Source organism: Daktulosphaira vitifoliae, unplaced genomic scaffold, assembly GCF_025091365.1.
Source record: "Daktulosphaira vitifoliae isolate Bord-2020 unplaced genomic scaffold, ASM2509136v1 Scaffold_1, whole genome shotgun sequence".
NCBI lineage: Eukaryota > Metazoa > Arthropoda > Insecta > Hemiptera > Phylloxeridae > Daktulosphaira > Daktulosphaira vitifoliae.
In genome coordinates this window covers 35,469,757-35,489,782 of record NW_026099572.1, presented here as the reverse complement: position 1 = coordinate 35,489,782, position 20,026 = coordinate 35,469,757, and the positions used below count along the sequence as shown (strand labels likewise).

The 20,026-nt window shown below is 23.5% G+C and overlaps 2 protein-coding genes and 1 long non-coding RNA gene across 6 annotated transcripts; 2 read left to right on the top strand and 1 right to left on the bottom strand.

Moving 5' to 3' along the window:
• Window positions 1-1,107: 1,107 nt before the first annotated feature.
• Window positions 1,108-5,285, bottom strand: LOC126893853 (histone-lysine N-methyltransferase eggless-like). Its single transcript, XM_050664375.1, has 2 exons — window positions 4,169-5,285; window positions 1,108-3,148 (listed from the first exon to the last, which is right to left on the bottom strand). Exons 1-2 carry the CDS (start codon window positions 5,062-5,064, stop codon window positions 1,249-1,251), a joined length of 2,796 nt encoding a protein of 931 aa, XP_050520332.1. The 5' UTR covers window positions 5,065-5,285; the 3' UTR covers window positions 1,108-1,248.
• Window positions 5,286-11,960: 6,675 nt separating this feature from the next.
• Window positions 11,961-12,477, top strand: LOC126893877 (uncharacterized). Its single transcript, XR_007701280.1, has 2 exons — window positions 11,961-12,365; window positions 12,439-12,477. It is a non-coding gene; the product is annotated as an uncharacterized LOC126893877 (long non-coding RNA).
• A 1,218-nt stretch (window positions 12,478-13,695) lies between these two features.
• LOC126893872 (uncharacterized) lies at window positions 13,696-18,716 on the top strand. Of its 4 annotated transcripts, XM_050664404.1 has the most exons (6): window positions 13,734-13,903; window positions 14,943-14,979; window positions 16,320-16,364; window positions 16,680-16,851; window positions 17,144-17,386; window positions 18,403-18,716. In XM_050664404.1, the coding sequence occupies exons 1-6, from the start codon at window positions 13,875-13,877 to the stop codon at window positions 18,504-18,506; spliced, it is 630 nt and encodes a 209-aa protein (XP_050520361.1). In that variant the 5' UTR covers window positions 13,734-13,874; the 3' UTR covers window positions 18,507-18,716. The 4 variants fall into 4 exon arrangements, with proteins under 4 accessions (XP_050520360.1, XP_050520363.1, XP_050520362.1 ...); XM_050664403.1 differs by lacking the exon at window positions 14,943-14,979 and having other exon boundaries at window positions 13,696-13,903; window positions 18,403-18,714; XM_050664406.1 differs by lacking the exons at window positions 14,943-14,979; window positions 18,403-18,716 and adding an exon at window positions 17,488-17,703 and having other exon boundaries at window positions 13,696-13,903.
• Window positions 18,717-20,026: the final 1,310 nt, after the last annotated feature.

The following is a 20,026-nucleotide window of genomic DNA, read 5'->3' as shown; positions in this document are numbered from 1 at the left end:
TTTTTATACTCAAGACTTATATATTTTTGTTAAATGCCCAAAAATATATTTTATAGTGTACTTTATTAAGTATAATATTATCAATGTGACTCGTTTTCTATTTGTGATAACTAATTAGTTACTTTATGTGACCATTATCATCATTCTATGTTAATAATAAATATTAATGATATAATTAAATTCATATATTTAATGCAAAACNTCTATGTTAATAATAAATATTAATGATATAATTAAATTCATATATTTAATGCAAAACCTCTAAATTCTACAATTTTTTTTTAGAATCATATAATTTATATAAATGTATGTAGATATATTTTTTTTGTTTGCCATATAATGTATTTTTAAATCCAAAAGACTAAATATAAAAATTATAGAACAATAAATATTTGTTGTTTTTAATTAATTAATAACTAGATAAGTGATGTATGTATACTTTTTAAGTTTAATTATTTATCAACAATTTTAAGAAAAAAGGTCATATATTAAATTTTTGTCACTTTACAGGTAAGTCAAAATAAAAATAATGAGTTTAATGCATGCATTTAGGCATGAAATTTAAACATTGATAGTTATTTGTAATAAATGATAGAATAATGATAATTTATTAACTATTTATAAAGTATCTTTGTATTTATGTTAAACTATACACAATTTTTTTTTTAATAAAAATGTTAGTTGAATTTATTAACATTTTTAATTATAGAGTTAAGTAAGAACGCAGCAAAGTAAAAAACAAAGATGACACCTTCATAAGGCATAAAAGATTTTTTAATTTTTAGCAACCATGATTAGATTTATCTTAATTTTAACAGAATTTTTTTTTGAAATTTCATAACTTATCATTTTTTAGAAACAAATATATGTCATCAATACAAAAAAATTAAGCAAGTTTTATTTACTTTATAAAAAAAACAGCTAGACTCATTAAGTATACTTAATTAAACTTTTTTTAAATATTTGGCTGGAATTTTAATTTTATTGGTGGATGGAGTATTTTATGCACTCTACGCCCTTTCTAAAAATCTGACCTTTCTCAAATTAATCTAAATTTTATTTTTTAACAGGATGAATTAATAGGAAAAGGTATGTGTTTCTATTTGTATTAAATTTTATTCAGTACTAAATAATTTTTGTTTTGTAATTCTGCAATTATATATATTAATAAATAAAAATTAAACTCTGTTTTTTAACATAATTTTCATAGTAAAAAAAAATAAATAATCTAATAAGTAGTTTAAATAACTACAACAGTCTTCCTCTACACTTCTTTGATTCACAGTTGCACATTAAAATTTTCCCTGTAACATTTCCAATATCATAATTGTAGTCCCATGTAAGCTCTGTACCAGCTGGAATAAATGAATTTGCAAAACAAGCCACCCAAGGAAATCTCAAGTCATGTGTATCTACAAAAACATTTTGTACAAACGTATTAGGTTCACAAGAATGATTAAAAAAACGTCCCACATTTCCACTTGTTTTGGCGTCCAAAATATATATATCATCATCACCAAAATAACTGCGTATTGATTTTTGTTTTTCTTTGACTAACTGTTTAGTATTTAATTTGGATAATCTATGAGTACCGTCTTTTTCTGTATTAGCATTTTGAGCATTTCTTAAAGACATCTCACAACCATACAAGCTCATATTTTTTATTACTTTAGGAGTAGGGCGAAAATCTTCATCAGAACTACAAGAAGTTTCATCACTGATTTCATCTTCTGGGGGAACATCACTCTCATAATCTTCTTTATAGTTTTCAACAGCTTCAATATGATCTAAATTTGCTAAATATTCATCACCATAAGTGATTCCATCAACTTCTGCATCATTATCCGTGGATAAGTGACCAACATATGTGGATATAAAGCTACCTTGAGGAATGTCGTTCAATGTTCTAACTCCCCAACCTTTTTTCTTAGTCAGAAATACTTGAAGTTTATATATAATTGGTTGTTGTACAACTCTGTTTAAACATGAGTCTGAACATTTACAAGCTGTATTACATTCATAGATTCCTGTAAGAACACACTTGTACAACTTCTTGTAAACATAACCAATTTTGTCATCTTTATAAACATGAGGTAATACTTCCTGACCACTTAAAGTAAGTTGCCAACAAGAACATTTAGATTTATCTTCACAATTATCAGTGCAATCACAACAAGTTAAAAACTTTATATCTGTGCATAAATTAACACCTTTCATTACTTTACGTTTTGTTATATAAGTCACAAATGGAGGTGATGATGAATCTAAAGTATTAACCAAGCTTATTGGTCTAAATTCTGATTCATAAGAAACATCACTAATTGACAATATGCATTCTCCATTTTTAAATTCAGCCAAAGGATTAATGTTGGGATTAAAATCAAAAAAATCTATTGTCATTTTATTTTCAGTATCTTTTAAATATTTGTACATTTCTTTTATGTTTGTCATTTTAGATCCACATGGTGTTGTATATATGACTGTATTTTCAGAATTTTTAACTTTAATAAGAGATCTTTGGAAACCAAAATGTAAAGGAATACTCAAAGCACTCATTGATTTGGTTTTAGAAACTTCATAATTCACCCATAAGGTGCAAAATAAATTACATTGATGAAGTTTGTAAGTGAGTGGTTTTACACAGTTATTAGGTATTTGAATATTTTCAACATAACCCTGATTTCCTATATGAACATTTTTTTGGCATGGTAAATAATCTCCTTTTTTTTGTCCGAAATATTCAAATTCTACATAAGGTCGATTTAAAGTTTTATTTACATTAGCTAAAGCTTTATATCTATGTTTGTTCCTTCCGATTTGACTATGTATTGGCGCCAATCTATTTGATCCGCGATACATCCATTCTTCATGTTTATAATTAAGATCTAAAAACTTTAATTTTACTAATGAAGCATCTAAGTCTATTACTTTAGCTAACCACCATTTATTGTCTAATTCAGTACGTACACGCTGTTTTTTATTGAACTTAACCATAGCACGATTAGGATATTTATCCAAGTAAATTTTTATAAATTCTTTAATATTTTCATGGACATCATTGCTAACATCTTCAGACTGTCTACAAACTAAACGTATATTTTTATGATAGGCATATTGTGCATAACCATCATCAAAGAAAATCATATACCTGTAACAAATATTTTTCAGAAAACTAGAATTAGATTTTGTTAAGGGATTTATTATTTCATCAATAAAATTTATACAAGAATTTTAGGTAAATAAAGTCTAATTGAAAGACTATACAAAAACAAGATAACTCAATTTTTTTTCCAAAGTATCAATTTAACGGTTTTCAAAAAAGTTTAAAATGATAAATACATCTATCCCAAACTTAACTAACAACTTTCAATAATCATTTTTCTGTAATTTTTGTTTAAAACAATTTTTTAATTTTTTTACTATACTAAAACCATATTATTTATTATTTATCTCAAATAAGAAAAAGAGTGATATTTTTATTTTTTTTTTAAATTAAAAACTAGCCACTTATAAGCAATTTTTTACTAAAATTTAAATGAATTAAAAACAATTGACAAATTAATAATTTACAAGAATTTTAATATATAGAATGGGAATGTATTATAACTATAATATGTACTATATAATATCATACATACACCAACAGAGGCTATACTACTGACAATACATAATAAGTAATTGTCATAAAAATGATTAGCAATTCATTAAAATATTTTAGGCAAATATTATAAAGGGTCATTTTGAAGTTAAAAAAAAAAATAATAAAAAAAGTCTTATATTTATTTATATTTTTATTAAAGGGAATTTAAGTAGTTGTAATTTTATATACTTATATAATATTTATATATACTAATGGCATATAGCAGCGAAGTTGTAAATATAATAATAATAAAATTTATTTATTTGTGATTTTTATTAACTAATAGAACAAAATTGAAATTTTTTATTTGATTTTTCTGTTTTATATTGATACAAAATTTTTGAACACTTGCACAATTATTAATAATTTTGAATTGCGTTTTTTTTAATCATAAAACAATTCATATGCTTCTATATACAAATATTTGTACACAATATTAAATATTGTTTATAAATATTATTTTTGATGAATTTTATTAAAAATTAATTTTATACCAATTAATTATTTAAGTTATTGCTTTATACTAACCTATAGCCATTTAAATGGCTCGGAGGCTCAGCTACTATTCCTGCATAGAAATTATTAGTCATTTTTATATTAGCATCTGTAAATTTAGCTATAACACGGGTGCCTACTGGAAATCGAGATTTACAAATGTGTGAATATGCTAAATTTTTGTAACTTAAATTTGTTTGTTCACCATTCATGCAAAATGTAACATTAAAATAACTTTCACTAGCTGCAGTATTAGAAATAGCTTCAAACCATGGCTGAAGAAGTGACAGTTTCATACCATACACTTTTTCACCACGTTTTAATGAACGTCTTCTCAAAACTCCTTCCTCAGGTAAATCATCAGGCAGTTGAGTAATTGTGTTCAAATTAGAAGTTGCATTAGTATTATCTATGATATTTATTTCTTCTTCATGTTTATAAACTATTTCTTCATTTTTATATAACAATGAATAAATTTCTTCTAGTTCTTGATCAACTTGATATGCTAGTTTATCAATTTTACTTTTATTGTCCATCATTTTATCATTCAATTTATTTAAATGATCTTTACACAAAAGAGTTTGGTCATCAATTAAAGGTTTTATTTCATTTAAAATAATGTTTATATTTTCTGCAAGTGTTTTACATGTTTCATCATTAACTACTAAACTTTCATTACTATTTTCATTTACTTCATCGTCAGATAATAAAACATAAACGTCATCTTCATTGTCAAATTCGTTTTCAAAAACACACTGTCTATTAGAGAGTTGTTTTTTCATCTTACTGTTGTGTAAGATTATTTTTTCTAGACAATCTATACATACTTTGTCATCAGGTTTATATGGTAACTTGAAATAATCACAGACAAAAGGTTGGACAATCTTAAGAATTTTTTTTGATGAGCATTTAGAATTAATACACTTCATCTTTATTTTTGAAAATATGAAATAGCTTTTCAATCAATAATTGTTTGTTTAAATAAAAAAATAAATACACTAATCTACAAGGACTTCTTGTCAAAAATATACCCTTCTAAATCAATTACTTTAATGATTAATTCTGGAGATTTTATCATTTAAATTATTAGCGAAAAATATTTAACAGTTAAAATGAATTTTGTACTTGAAACAAACGAATAAGAAAATATATCTCAGTAAAATATAAAAAAATATCAAAATATTACATTTTAACATAGCAATTACTATTTAGTTTTATAGATACTAATCATAAAATTATTACAAACAGCTTATTCTGTTACTTATTGTGATAATAAATGTTCTTAAAATGATTGATAAAGATAAAATTGTTAGGATAATCATTAAGAAATCCCATAATTATTAGTTATAATAGGTAATATATTACTTTAAATGAATTTCGTATAAACAACTTAAATTGAGCAATAATAACATTGAAGATTTAAAATTATTGTATGTCAATATTGAATATGGATAAGTATATAAAAAAATATTTTACCGTGATACAGTAAAGAAAATTTAATTTAAAACGCGATAAACTCATAATAAAACTAAAAATTAGATAATTTTTTTAAACGTTGTAATGTTTTTATTAATGTAAAATAAAAGTACAGCTGTGATGCAGCGCAGTAGAGTTGAAACATTTTTTTTAGATTAGTATCAATTGATATTTGAAAGTCATTAAAATTGTAAAACACTCTCGATATGTATTTGAAACAAATCATCAAAGAATTTATAATATTTACCAAAAATAACATAATTTTTAAATGTACTTAGAATACGCGTATTAAAATTTGAATAATAAAAAGTATTTAAGTACAATTACAAATATATATAAAGTCCACATAGAAGTTGCTAAGGTTAGCTTAAAGAAACTTTTAAATAATCCAACTATTAAATCAGTAGACACAGCGAGGTAGTGGTACAGTGGGGACGTAATATAGTTGGGGGACAATTATAGATGATATCTGACAGTAATTAAAATCATAATAACACTTCAATGCAAATCTATAGAGAGTATTTAATTTTTAAAAAAGAATTATTTAATTATTTCAAAAGCAACATTAACTCCTTATTCTTTAATTATATCCTGATTAGTAGTTTTCTGATTTATGGGTATAATATATAAACAAATCAGTTTTAAATCGCTAAAAAGTTCTTAACGATATCTATTATTGTTTAGGATTTTTCCCTTATTACTATTATTATTATTATTATTTCGCTCATATGAAATTCTAAACAATACAACTTTTTAAATTCTCATAAAATGTTCTATTTAATGTTCTCAATATTAAACTTGAAAGTAGAGCTGAAAGTAAAAGTTAATGCAAAAAGTTCAACCTTTCCTTCATAAATTTAAACTTAAAGTATCAATAAAATAGGATAAACAAGACATTTTGAATCGAAATATTACACGTATTATTTTTAGTATTTTAAAATTAAAAACAATTGTTTTATTTATGTATTTAATTAATTTTTTATACGTAAATAGTTGTTTTTTTTATTAAAAATGTAATTGAAGATTTGAAATCAGAGTTAATATATTTATGTATTTGTAAAGCTGTAAAATACGAATCCTATAAAACATCGTAAGAATAAAATTGCTGGTAATTGTTTTTTCCTACCAGTCATCAAATTAAAATTAGAGGTGCTATTAGGGATTACTTTGTATATTATATTTTAACATTCATATCCCCTTATGATTGAAAATACATAAAAAATATATTTATTAACACATACACATATACATATATACATATACAGGGTGGCCCACCACTCACTGACAACTTAAATAACTTTTGATCCAGTTAATATTTTTAGCTGATTTTTTTTTTAAATAATAGTTATACGTTAGGTCTATAGCTATATCTCAATAATTAATTTTTTTACATTTTATTAAAAATATTAATTATTTTTAAATTTTAAATAAAATGTAAAAAAAAAATCTAAGATAGCTATTTTGTAGAGTAGAATTTAAGAAAAATTTTAGTAAAAAAATATCTTATTAATATTCAGTAGTAAATATTCTGTAGCGTTTTGAAGTTTGTNATTTGTAAAGCTGTAAAATACGAATCCTATAAAACATCGTAAGAATAAAATTGCTGGTAATTGTTTTTTCCTACCAGTCATCAAATTAAAATTAGAGGTGCTATTAGGGATTACTTTGTATATTATATTTTAACATTCATATCCCCTTATGATTGAAAATACATAAAAAATATATTTATTAACACATACACATATTTAATATATACATATATATTAAACTCAATATTTTTAAAAAGTCATGACAAAATTCTTTACCTTATTACTATTGTAACTTTATAAACTAACTAACAAAATACATTTTTAATTAAGCAAGAAAAAAACTAAAACAATTGATCAAAATTAACAAAAATAGCTATACGTTAAATTATTATTCAATTTTGTGTATTAAAAACTATAAAACTTCAGGACAAAATTAAAACTAAAACAAGATTTAACATCCCATATTATAAGGCGGTCAACAGAATTAAAAATTTTAAGAATTATTTACCTAAGTGGCGTAACTTCGGGAGATAATGGGCTTGTATCCCCCTTCCCCGACAAAATTCATAAAAAACTGATATATTTACTAAAAATTATACTTTTTAATGGATATTAAGCAAAAAAAAATAATCATTAAGTGTTAATACATTTATTAATCTATCTCATACTCCTCTAAAAACATAGTTTGGCTTCGTCATTAAATTATCCACCTATAAATAATTACATCATTTTTATCTTGTGTTCAGAATTTGACCACACTATTATGATANCCTATAAATAATTACATCATTTTTATCTTGTGTTCAGAATTTGACCACACTATTATGATAATATCATAGAATAAAGTAAATTAAAATACTAATATTTTCAATGAATATTTTTGTAGCTTGCTTTACTTTATACATTTAGTTATTTTGGAGACATGACATTTTTTTTCAACTACACAAAAAAAGTTTCCATTTGCACAAACAATGTTCAAATTCATTTTTAATTATAGCCTAGTATATTAATAAAAGTATATATTTTAATAAATCAAAAAATGTAATAAAACTAAAATTGGTTTCTTTGTTTGTCATTACTGTTCAATCGTTTACCACTTTTTTAGTTTTCCTCATTCTTTCCTATAACTTGCAATTTCTTCCAGATAATTGACTTTCAATATGCGAAAATTCTTCATTAGTTAATCTATCTACCATCTTTAGTCTACCAATTTTATTTAGTTTGAAATAAATATTTAACTATTTAGTATTGCAGCTACAATATTAATTCATTAACTAGTTAATACAAATAAATTGTAAAAAAGAAAAGAAAGTTCAATTATTCTGACCTTCCTAAATTAATTATAATTTCAGTCATGAAATTATAATTATAGTTTATCATAAGCCACGAGTATCTAAATTTTTTTTAGAAAGGGCAACCCATTCCTTTATTATACTCAATAGATGGACATTAAAGCAAAAAGTCATCTTTGAAAATATTTAAAATTTAAATTTAAATCTTATTTTTTAGAAATTATTTAATTATTATATTATTAAAACGGAGGGGTTTTAAATGGGAGTACATTATCTCCCCTACTAAAATGACTATATTGTTTTACCTTATGTATAGGTATTATTAATTGAAAACAAATTGAAAAATAAAATTAATAGATAATATTATTATACTATTATAATTTACTATAATACTATTATTAGATAATAGTTGTCATCATTTGATATATCATTAAAAAAGGTTGGTCAAGTGAGAGCTGAAAAAATAAATGAGAGTCATAAAAAAAAAAATCACATAGTAAAAAAACTTTAATTTGAGTAAGAGATTTCTTCATATGAAGGGAGACAATAGTGATAGGGTCTTTGATATTCATTAAAGTTATCGAATCTGAATGAGATAAAAATCTAATGATTAAACATTTTTTTCTAACTCAAAAACTTTTGTATGGTATTTTAAAACAAAATAAAATAAAAAATTTATCATGAAGATAAAATATTGTTCAAAATTTTTTTTTTCCAAAAGAAAGTACATTAGCTTTAATTTAAAATATATATAAAAATGTCAGTATTTTCAAAACACTTTCAAAAGTTCATTTTTGTAAAAAAGTTGTCATTTTTAATTCTCCTTGTGGGCAGTTATAGGGTCATATTTATAAAAAAATATACTTAATGATAGGTAAATACCTTATGTATCTACAAAAAATATATATATTGATTTGGTCATTCATAAAAAAGTTATGGCAATTTTAAGTAAATAAAAATTGAAAAATTTTTGAAAATTAGCAATTTTTAAATATGTAATTCTTTGGAAATTACCTCTATTTACGGGGAACGAGGGAAATTGTTTTAATTTTTGAGTGTAATGTCTTCGACTAAATACGATTTGTGATTTTTTGATGTATCATTGAAAGAAATAAGTGTGACTTTTACTTTCAGCTCTACTTTCAAGTTTAAAATTGATAACTTTAAATAGAAAATTTTATGAGAATTAAAAAAATGTTATTAATTAGAATGAAATGTGGTCAGGATATTGTATAAATATTATTAAGAGTAAATTTATAAATAAATCACAACATTTCGTTAAAATCACTATTTTATGATATTGATATTTCTACAAGATCACTTATGAGTGTTCGTAATAATCATTTACAGTGATCAAATTAGAGACTTACAGATTTTAAATACAATTGTTAATCTATGGTGTTTTAAATCAGTAAATAATTCTTGATGCTGTCATTTATTGTTTAGGATTTTTTTCCTTATTTTATTATTAATTAGCTCATGTAAAATTCTTACATTATCATAATTTACGTTTAGCAATTTTGTTATATTATTGTTGTAAAATTCCAACAAGTTAAGTTTTACTATTATTATTCGGAAAAAGTCCTAAATATTGGTCAGGTTATGGCCTATTTCTAGTTTCTTCTGCGATTTCGTTTGCTGATGTGTTGTTAAATTTTATTCTAACCTAAATTTTTTTGGTTATTTTTAAATAATTTAAGTATTAATTAAGTTCTGAATATTTCAAATGTCGAATTGCACCAAGAATTACATAAATATTACTACGATTACTATAAAATTATAAATCACGATAAAAAATCAAAGTAAACAAAGGTAATTTTAACAAAATATTGAGTTTTTTCATAAATTTACTGTTAATAATAATTATATAAATTTCTGTCTACATATCAATCTAAATAATGCAATTTTTTAACCACATAAAATGTTCTATTTACTGTTGTCAATTCAAACTTGCAAGTCGAGCAGAAAAATAATTTGACTTTTTTTTCAAATTTTGTAAAAAATAACTTAATGTAACAAAAAAATAGATTAAAAATCACATTTTATATCGAAAATTTAAACGCATTATTTTAAAAGAACTATTAATTAGGATATAATTAAAGAAATAGGAGTTTATGTTGCTTATGAAAAAATTTAATAAGTTTAAACTTTAAACTTTGAAGTTTCTTATGATAATAATTTTAATCACTGTCAGATATTATCTATAATTGTCCCAATATACCACGTACCCATTGTACCACGACCCCTTGTGTTTTTTTTTCATAAAAATATCATCATCATCTATTAAAAGTAGAGATGTGAGTCGGTATTATACATGTGTATTATACAGTATGATACAAGGTATAATACACGCGTATAAAATTATTTTATACCGGCTGTATCAAAAAAAGAAAAAATGCTTTATCAACATTTATATTCTTTTGGATTTGATTTTAATTGATATACGCAATTGTAATTAATGATATAGATGGATTGCATTATTAGATTTAAATGTATCTATAATCGTGAATATTATTGTAGATTAATACATATATTTTTAAAACATAATTAGTTGTCAGATCCACCAGGGAAACATGGTTATCATAACAAACAAAAAACCCAGCACAGGGGGGTCGCGGCACAGTGGTGACGTGGTATAGTTGGATCAAGTATAATGATATCTGACAGTGCTTAAAATCACTATCAAAAATAAACGCTTCGATGCAAATCTTTAGATAGTGTTTAATTTTAAAAAAATTGGTGTTTTATTCCAAAAGCTACTTGATCTGCTGGTTCCTTATTAATATCTCGATTAAGATAAAGTATGTCGAATGAAAAAAGGTTTATTAAAAAATATTATTTCTCATAAAAAAATTGTGTGGATCCATAAACTTTTCAATAAGTTATAGCATTATAAAGTTAAATATAATATAAATAATAAAATCGAGAATTTTCACACGAAAATAGCATTCGGTAGCCATTTTCGCCGTGAAGACAAGTCCAGAGGTCAAATTTTTTTTTTTCAAATTAAAGTATATTACATTAGCTTTAATTTAAGATATATATAAAAGTGTCAGACCTTCCGGAACATTTTCAAAAGTTAAGTTGAAAAAGTTAATTTTTTGTGAAAAAGTTGTCATTTTAAATCCCCCCCTGTGGGCAGATAAAAGGTCAAATTTACAAAAAAAATATACCAAATGATAGGTAAAGACATCAAGCATCTATATAAAAAAAAATTATATTGATATGTTCATTTTTAAAAAAGTTACGGCAGTTTTTAGTAAAAAAAATTGAAAAAATTTCGAAAATTAGCGATTTTTAAATTTGTAATTTTTTTGGAGGTTTCCCCCATTTACGTGGAACGAGGGAAATTTTTTCAATTTTGAAGGGTAATGTCTTCGACTAGATACGATTTGTGATCTTTTGACGTATCGTTGAAAGAAATCGATTCGGTAAGAGCTGAGAAAAAGTGGTAACAAAATATTTCATACTTTATAAAAATTAATTCTTAGTACTCTGTGATACTAAAATTTATAATCGATAAGGTACTTAAGTTATTTTTTTTAAGGTAATAACTGTTAATACAATTATCAATTTTAAGATTAATAGTAAGATGCCATATTTTAATTTTTTAATAGTTTATTTAAAGGATAGGATTTTTTTTTGTTAAGAAAAAGTGAGTTTTATTATTTTATCTATTTTGTTATTAAACATTTTAAGTTTTTAATGTGGTAAAATTCCAATTGTGTATTTATACTTGTTTAAAAAAGCAGACTCTCAGACCTTTAACATCATGGGTGGTTTCTGGTTGCAAATTGACTATAGTTGGTACTTAGTTGATACTAAATCATCCTCTAGACAGGAATTCTGGATAGAGAAATATCTTAGTTCAATACTTTAACTAATTACTCCCTGAACATTTTGTTTTTATCAATTTTGCTAAAGGCTTTTTCAGTAAGTACTGATTTATTTATTGCGTTTTATGAAAAATAATCACTCTAAAGTTTATTTTTTCCCAAATTTTAAGGTGCCACAAGGATTTATACGGTATTATACAGTATTATACGTGTATTATACGATATTATACAACAAAAAAATAAAATACCGTATTTTAACAACTCTAAATAAAAGTAATGCCTTTCGTTGAAGCCACTCCTCTCTGTTTGACGTCAAATTTAGTGAAGCAAAAGACGCACAGTTCATGAGTTGCAGTATATGTTCAAAATATTATTTCTTTGGGTGTCTACTTGGTAAGAAACTGTCGGGAACACAGAGATGTTATTAAAATAAAAATAAAAATTTTATTAATTTTTATGAACTAATTAAACATTAAGTTTATTATTAAAAAAAATTATTCATAAGGGTAAATTTTATGGGTAACTTTCAATAGTTAAATAGGAACCTTTAATATTTTTCTTATTCTCGAAAAAGATTTAATTGTTGACTGATCTATAATAAGTTTTTTAATATTAATTTTTAAATTAATACAATTATTTAATGTAGATGAAAAGATTAAGCAATATAATAGAGTTCTTATTTTTGAGTAATGATAAAAATTAAAACTACGTTAAACACTATTCCACACCTTATCATTTCTTTATATTTTAATGCTTAAAAATTTTACTGAGACCATTTTCCATTTAGTAGTAAACTATTAATAATATATTCTTATTTAACTTTTGTTACAATTATAAATAATTTTTCTAAACCATTAAATTGATATTTACTATAGTTCATAATACTGAAACAAATTTCAATTTTTACAATTTGATGAAAAATGTATTATTCAATCAAAAAATGGATGGGGTAATAATTTAAGAAATTAAACGATATTGTAAATCGTTTTCTTAATGTATTTGGAACTATACATTATTAAAGACTTNGATATTGTATATAGTTTTCTTAATGTATTTGGAACTATACATTATTAAAGACTTTGATGAACCAAACAATATTTTCTTTTTCAAAAACTTTAAGTTTTTTATATATATATATATTTTGATTTATCCCCAAAATGTTTATTCATTCTATTATATTTTACTTTACAAGTCTTTGAAAAATGTGTAATTAAAATATAAAAATATTTTACTTTAGTTTATTAATGATTTTATGACTGTACCGAGGAACTAAATGTGTTTATTTATTAAATAAATGACGTCAATCGATTAAGTAAAAAAAATTATGATTTATTGTAAAAATGTGCATGAAACAACACATACTTCGTTTTTATAATTTACGAAATTTTAAACTGCTTAACATATATTTTTTCATAAGTTATTTAAGATAATTGAACTATTTAAAAAGTGTATACATTTTGAAAATATTAATTTTTACTGTATACAAAGTTGTACGGAATATATCCAATAGACATTTTATACATTTTAATTAATATGGAACTTTATTCAAATTTAAAATTGTTGATCCGATCTATTTTACTTTTTACTGCCAATTCATTATTAAACGATGAAGCTGAAGAAATGGATTCCCAAGAGGTACATTTATATACGAATTTTTTCAATTAAAATTATACTTTGGTCAATTTTAACTCATGATCATTTTGTCTATGAAAATATTATACATTAAATAAAAATTATAACAGTTTAAAATATTTTTTGTTCTTGTTATTTAATATTAAACCACTGAATAATTATTTCTTTAAGTATCTTAAAGAAATATATGCAAAGCTGAGAAGGTATTAATTTTATAATGATGATGTTTTTACGTTTGTCTCTACTTTTTCTCAGCTTTCACTGGACCGATTTTTGTCAACAATACGTCAAAAGATCACAAGTCATATCTAGTTGAGGACATTATCCACAAAAACTGAAATTTTTTTTTCTTAATACTGCTATAATTTTTTGAAAAATGAACAAATCAAAATAATTATGTTTATATAAATACATTAGATATTTTTCTTTTTTTAGATATAAAATTTTTGTAAATCTGACCCTTTGACTGTCTATATGGAAAGATACCAAATAGTAACTTTTACAAAAAAATTTAAGTTATTCAATTTTTGAAAATGTTCCGGAAATATTGCGTTCTTTAAACAGACGTTAAATTAAAGTTTATACAATAAGTTGAAGGAATTGTCCTGATGTCTATATAATCCCAAACTCAAACAAAAAATGTTATTATTGTGTAAAATATGAGTAAAAAATTATTCGTGTTGTTATAACTTTCTATATCAATTATTTACACCTATATTATACATAAAACATTGTAGTTGAATAGGAGGAGGGGAACCTCCATTTTATGTATTCTTTTGTTTCAAAAAACAAATATATATAATAATAAAAATTATTTAAGTGTTAGTTATAAATATTTTCAGGGAGGATTTTTGCAATTTTTAATTTGAATCCATTAAGTATATTAAAAGGAGGGGATCGCGACCTTTCCACGAAAAATGTTCTAGTTACCAACGGCTTATTATAAACTACAATTTCAATATTATAATTGAAAGAATAAGAATAATAATCTAATTAAAACTTTTTTATTTTTTTTAATAAATCTATAATTTTTTAAAAACAGGAATAAAATTTTGGTACAAGATTGTCATAGAGGCAACGTAATTACAGTATACCTCGTTATAATTTATCCGAATAAGTTATAATATAAAATTAATGAATATCAATTTCATACTAAATTTAATTAATACAATAACTATTTAGTCATGTATTATATATACATATAATAAAACTTATAATCAGGATATAGTTAAGGAAATAAGAGTTAATGCAGATTTTGAAACACTCCCTTTTAATAATAGAACACTATCAACAGACTTCTTTATTTAAGGCTGTCATAATTTTTTGAATAATGTTTGGTTCAATACAATTTTGTTTTCAATTATTAATGGTTTTACTTATGGTTAGTTATTAAAGAGATAGGCAAGAAATTCTCATTCACTCAGCTCTGTATGTTAATTAGTAAAGTTATATAAATGTGGGAGGTATGGAACTCCAATTAAACCTCTTTTTACAAAAAATAAAATTTTGCTGTCGGAATAATCCACCAATTTCTCAAAATTAAACACTATCTACAGATTTTCATCTGTAGATCAATATTTACATTAAATATAACGCGATCCCACTGTGCTCGGTTATTTTTAATATACCATTAAAACGCAACTTTGTGGAATAAAAAGAAAAAATTCAATTATTTTATACACCAGTCAAAGATAATTCACTAGTGGTTTTTATTCAACTATTTCTAAGGTGTAGACCTATTTTATTTACTCATATTCCAATTCGATGTTCAAGTTAAATTTTCTCTTTTATCATCGCATAAAATTTTCCTTAGTTTATATTATTATATCAGCACAACTGATGCCACCATAACAATTAACCTCACTAAAAATTTAAAAAATATCTATGTATTAATATTTATAATTATTTTTTAAAGAGAAGATATTAAATTTAACTTTGCATAAAAATGTGTTTTATCTTTACCAACGATTCATATATGACCATTTATAACAATTTTTTTTCTGTAAAAATCGTTAAAAATATAAAGTTTCATTCCTAGTGTGTTTAAAGATGATTTGGAATTCATGTAATATCTCAATTAATTTTCAGAGTTATATCACATTTTTATACATATGTAGATACGTGATTTAGAGTAAATCTAGAGAAAACTATGTAACTTTGCGTCTTAAAAGTATACATTCAATAAGATTCAATAATGATTCAATAAGATGGTAACAAAGAAATTGATACAATCTTAAAATTGACTAGATATTATTAATTTTTGTCTCTTAAAGGCTTAATATATCTATTGACGATTTAGGCCTTTCACAAAAACAATATAGTGATTTTGAAATAAATAATTATTCATACTGCTTAATATTTACTACTTAAAATACATATATATTTGTTGTATTATATATATATTAATAATTATCCTTAGGGCCCTAGCCTCAGAACAACATCGAATCATTATTTAGATTCTTTGGTAAGTTTTCATGGACTTTAGTCAAATTAAAGCATTCAACATTATTATTATCAGAAATGTATTTAGAGTTCTGACGCCTCATGTAAAGTTTTATTGCCTCTCTTACATAATCCCCTTATTTCATATTATATCAGACTATTATTAAAAAAATACTGTCATCCCTTAATTACAAAAAAATTTATCATCCAGGCAATGGTACCCACGCGCTGCCCCTAAATACGTTCCTGATTATTATACGAATAATTTTTAATAACACAACGATTTAAAGATTACTTATAGTAAATAATATATTTATTTGTTACATAATTTATTCAGGACTATTTTTCATTGCCGGATAATATCATAAACAATTTTAAAGAATTATACAAAGATCAATTGAGTGACGAGAAAGTAATGACAATAAGTGAATTTCGTGATGTTATTAGGTATAAGCTTTGCTATAATCCATATAAATTCGGTAATATAATTGAAGAAGCTAATATTATAGGTACTTATCCAAGACATAATTGTAATTATAATTAAATATGTTTTTACAGATTACATTTTTTTAGTAAGATTGTTATCAACGGCTTACCTATTATATCCTAGGTTCATAATATATATTATACTTTCATATACACATTTTTAATATACTGTGTGAAAAATATTACTCGTTTAAGTTGATTTAGATTGAAAATTTTGGAATTATTGCACCCTAAAATTTTTTTACAAAATCCCTAGTTATGGCGAAATGAGAATAATGAATTTAAGAGTTAATACTTGAATTATATTTATTACAGATGATAAAGTTACTGAAAGTCAATTTTTAATTATGATTCAGAAAATAACACAACAAATTGATGATACATTGTATGATAATATGAGTAAGCTTGCTATACCTGATAACTCAAAAATGATTACAACACAAGGACTAAAACTTGCTATGGAACTTACTAATATTTCGAATGTTAGGGACTACGACAAAGTAGGAGAATTATTGGCTAAAGGAAATATTATAGACGATAGTGTAGTGAACTATGAAGGTAATAAATCTTTTTTTTTTTTATTGATTTCTTCAATGTATTTTTACGTAAAAGCTACTTTTAAAAACTGTTACATAATTTTTACGATTTCATTGTTACAGCTTATATTTGATTCTACCAAATATTTTAAATTTAATGAAAAATAGCTAATTTGATAAATAGACACTTTACACATGGTATATCATCAAAAATACTAAGATTAACTGTCAAGAAAAAGAATTTTGCGTAAAAATCAAATAATTTATGATAAAAATATTTTATGATATTGTTATCATATTATATGATTATTTATTTAATCAGAATGAACAAATACTTGACAACTAACAAAATTGAGTAATTGAATTTACAAGTTCATTTTAATTCATACAACTGTCTTAAGTCATAAATCGTTAATTTTATAATACGATTAAAGTAACTAAATTGACTTTTGCTAAATATGTATTATGCAATTAAAGTAAAATAATCTATATTTGAAAAAAACTAACAAACGTAATAGTTAAAATGAATGTTTATCATATATCTATTCATAATTAAGTAAATAATCAACTTATATTAATAGCGTATTATTTAAATAAAAAATAATTTGAATAACGTGTAAAATTGTCATTATTAAAACAAATATACAAGGATAAAAAAAACGGCGTTCTATTAGAGCTGTCCCGAAGATAAATATATGAGGGGGTGAAACATTTATTTATGTCGGTTAAATCTCTTTTTTTTTTAATTGTACACCATTTTTTAAATAATTTTTCTTTTAATATTTTCTATGATATTAAAAAATTGCCGACTAAAACTATTGTCAAGTAGGGACGTGTGATATCCTCATGCAACTCTTGGTATGGTTCAGCGTCCAACATGTTTTTAACATANTAGTCTTGGTATGGTTTCAGCGTCCAACATGTTTTTAACATATATGATGTATTTTTAGTTGAATTATTAGTATTTAAATAAAATAAACTTTTCTTTATCAAGAATTTTAGCTATTAAAAATATTCAATATTCTTATGTTGTTTTAGAATTTATGATTTATGTGATTATGAATTATGATACTCCTGAATCATGCCTGGAAAATAATTATTATGGTCCTTTATATCCAATCAAATGTAAACATTTTAGTTAATAATTTCTAAAAATTTACCATAATAAATTATATGTATATATTTTTTAATGCTTCGATAATGCATTTTACATTGTAATAAGTCATCATTTTAGTAATCGTTTGTCTTGTTTTATTGTATAATATACAAAACTACGGTTGTCGTGTATTTACTATAGAACTTGAATACATGTCGTCAACATGTTAATTTATTTAAACTCTATAATTAAATTAAATGTCTAAGTTATACTCATAAAATTATGATGATCAACTTTTAATTTTATACTAATTAAAATATCATTACTGTTTAATTTAAAATTTCATACTATTAAAATTATTATTATATCATTTCTTTATTTAGTTATCTATAAAGACTTGGTCAGTTCTTATGAATTTTTATATGAATATAATGTACTGTTTTGACAATTAATTGCATAGTTTTTATGTTTCTTGTTCAAGTAAACTAATATTACATATATTCTTAGAAATAAATGTTTCTTTAAAAATTTAACTTACTTCGAACTTGGTTTTTTATTTTCATACCTCTTCCTACTATGAACTTCTTCTTTTCTTTCTATGGTATCTTTTTGATAAAATAGTGAATAATAGACTTTGGAATGAACTAGTTCAATTATATTTACAAAAATTCACTGATGGTGTAATAATAAAATATTTCGATATCAAAAAGTCATAGACCCATGGACGTAAAAAGGTCAAATTTTGTTTAGGGGAGACTAAATTGAGTTTTATCTTCTCCTAATGTGGCGGTCAAACATTCTAGAGTTTTGAGACAAGGTTGCCAGCTTGCAACGTGTTATAAATACTTTTTGAGTATCTTACAGTGTTTTATTATTTTTGTGCAATTGTTTATTAATAAACGTCATTACTCATTAAACGAGTTGGTTAATCATTGATTTTATTTACACATTGGTGACCTCGAAAATAAAATAGTTATGTCCATAGAAGAATCAATTGGAGGCGTTACGCCAAAAAAAAAAAGCTCGCCTTGGAACTCTACAAGCACAGAAAAATTTAATGGCTTCAATAAACCGTGTTGCAGTTACGTTGCGCCCTTTTTGGACCGAAAGACCGAGTTTACGGTTTTCTCAGGTGGACTCATAGTCTGCAATCTCCAAACATTTTTTTTCTTAAGTGATAGGCTTAGTATTATGTTAAATTATAAAAATTCCTGAAAAAAAATGTGCTATAGGAATATGCATATTTATTTTTTATATCCATGAAATTGAAAATTTATATATATATAAGTATAAAAAAAGATCTGTTGAGCAATACAGAGAAATTGTATTATTAATAAGTAGGGTAAGTTTTAGTATAATTTATAATTATTTTGGTCATTTTTATCTTGCAGTTAAGAACATGTAACAATGTATAATCAATTTTTTTTAAAAGCCAAAAAAACTAAAACTTTTATATACCGATAATTTGTCAAAAATTACAAAGTACAAATAATAAATTGTTTACATAATTATTTAGACACACTATGATAATATATGCAAGAAATGCTCAACCCACGTTGATATTGA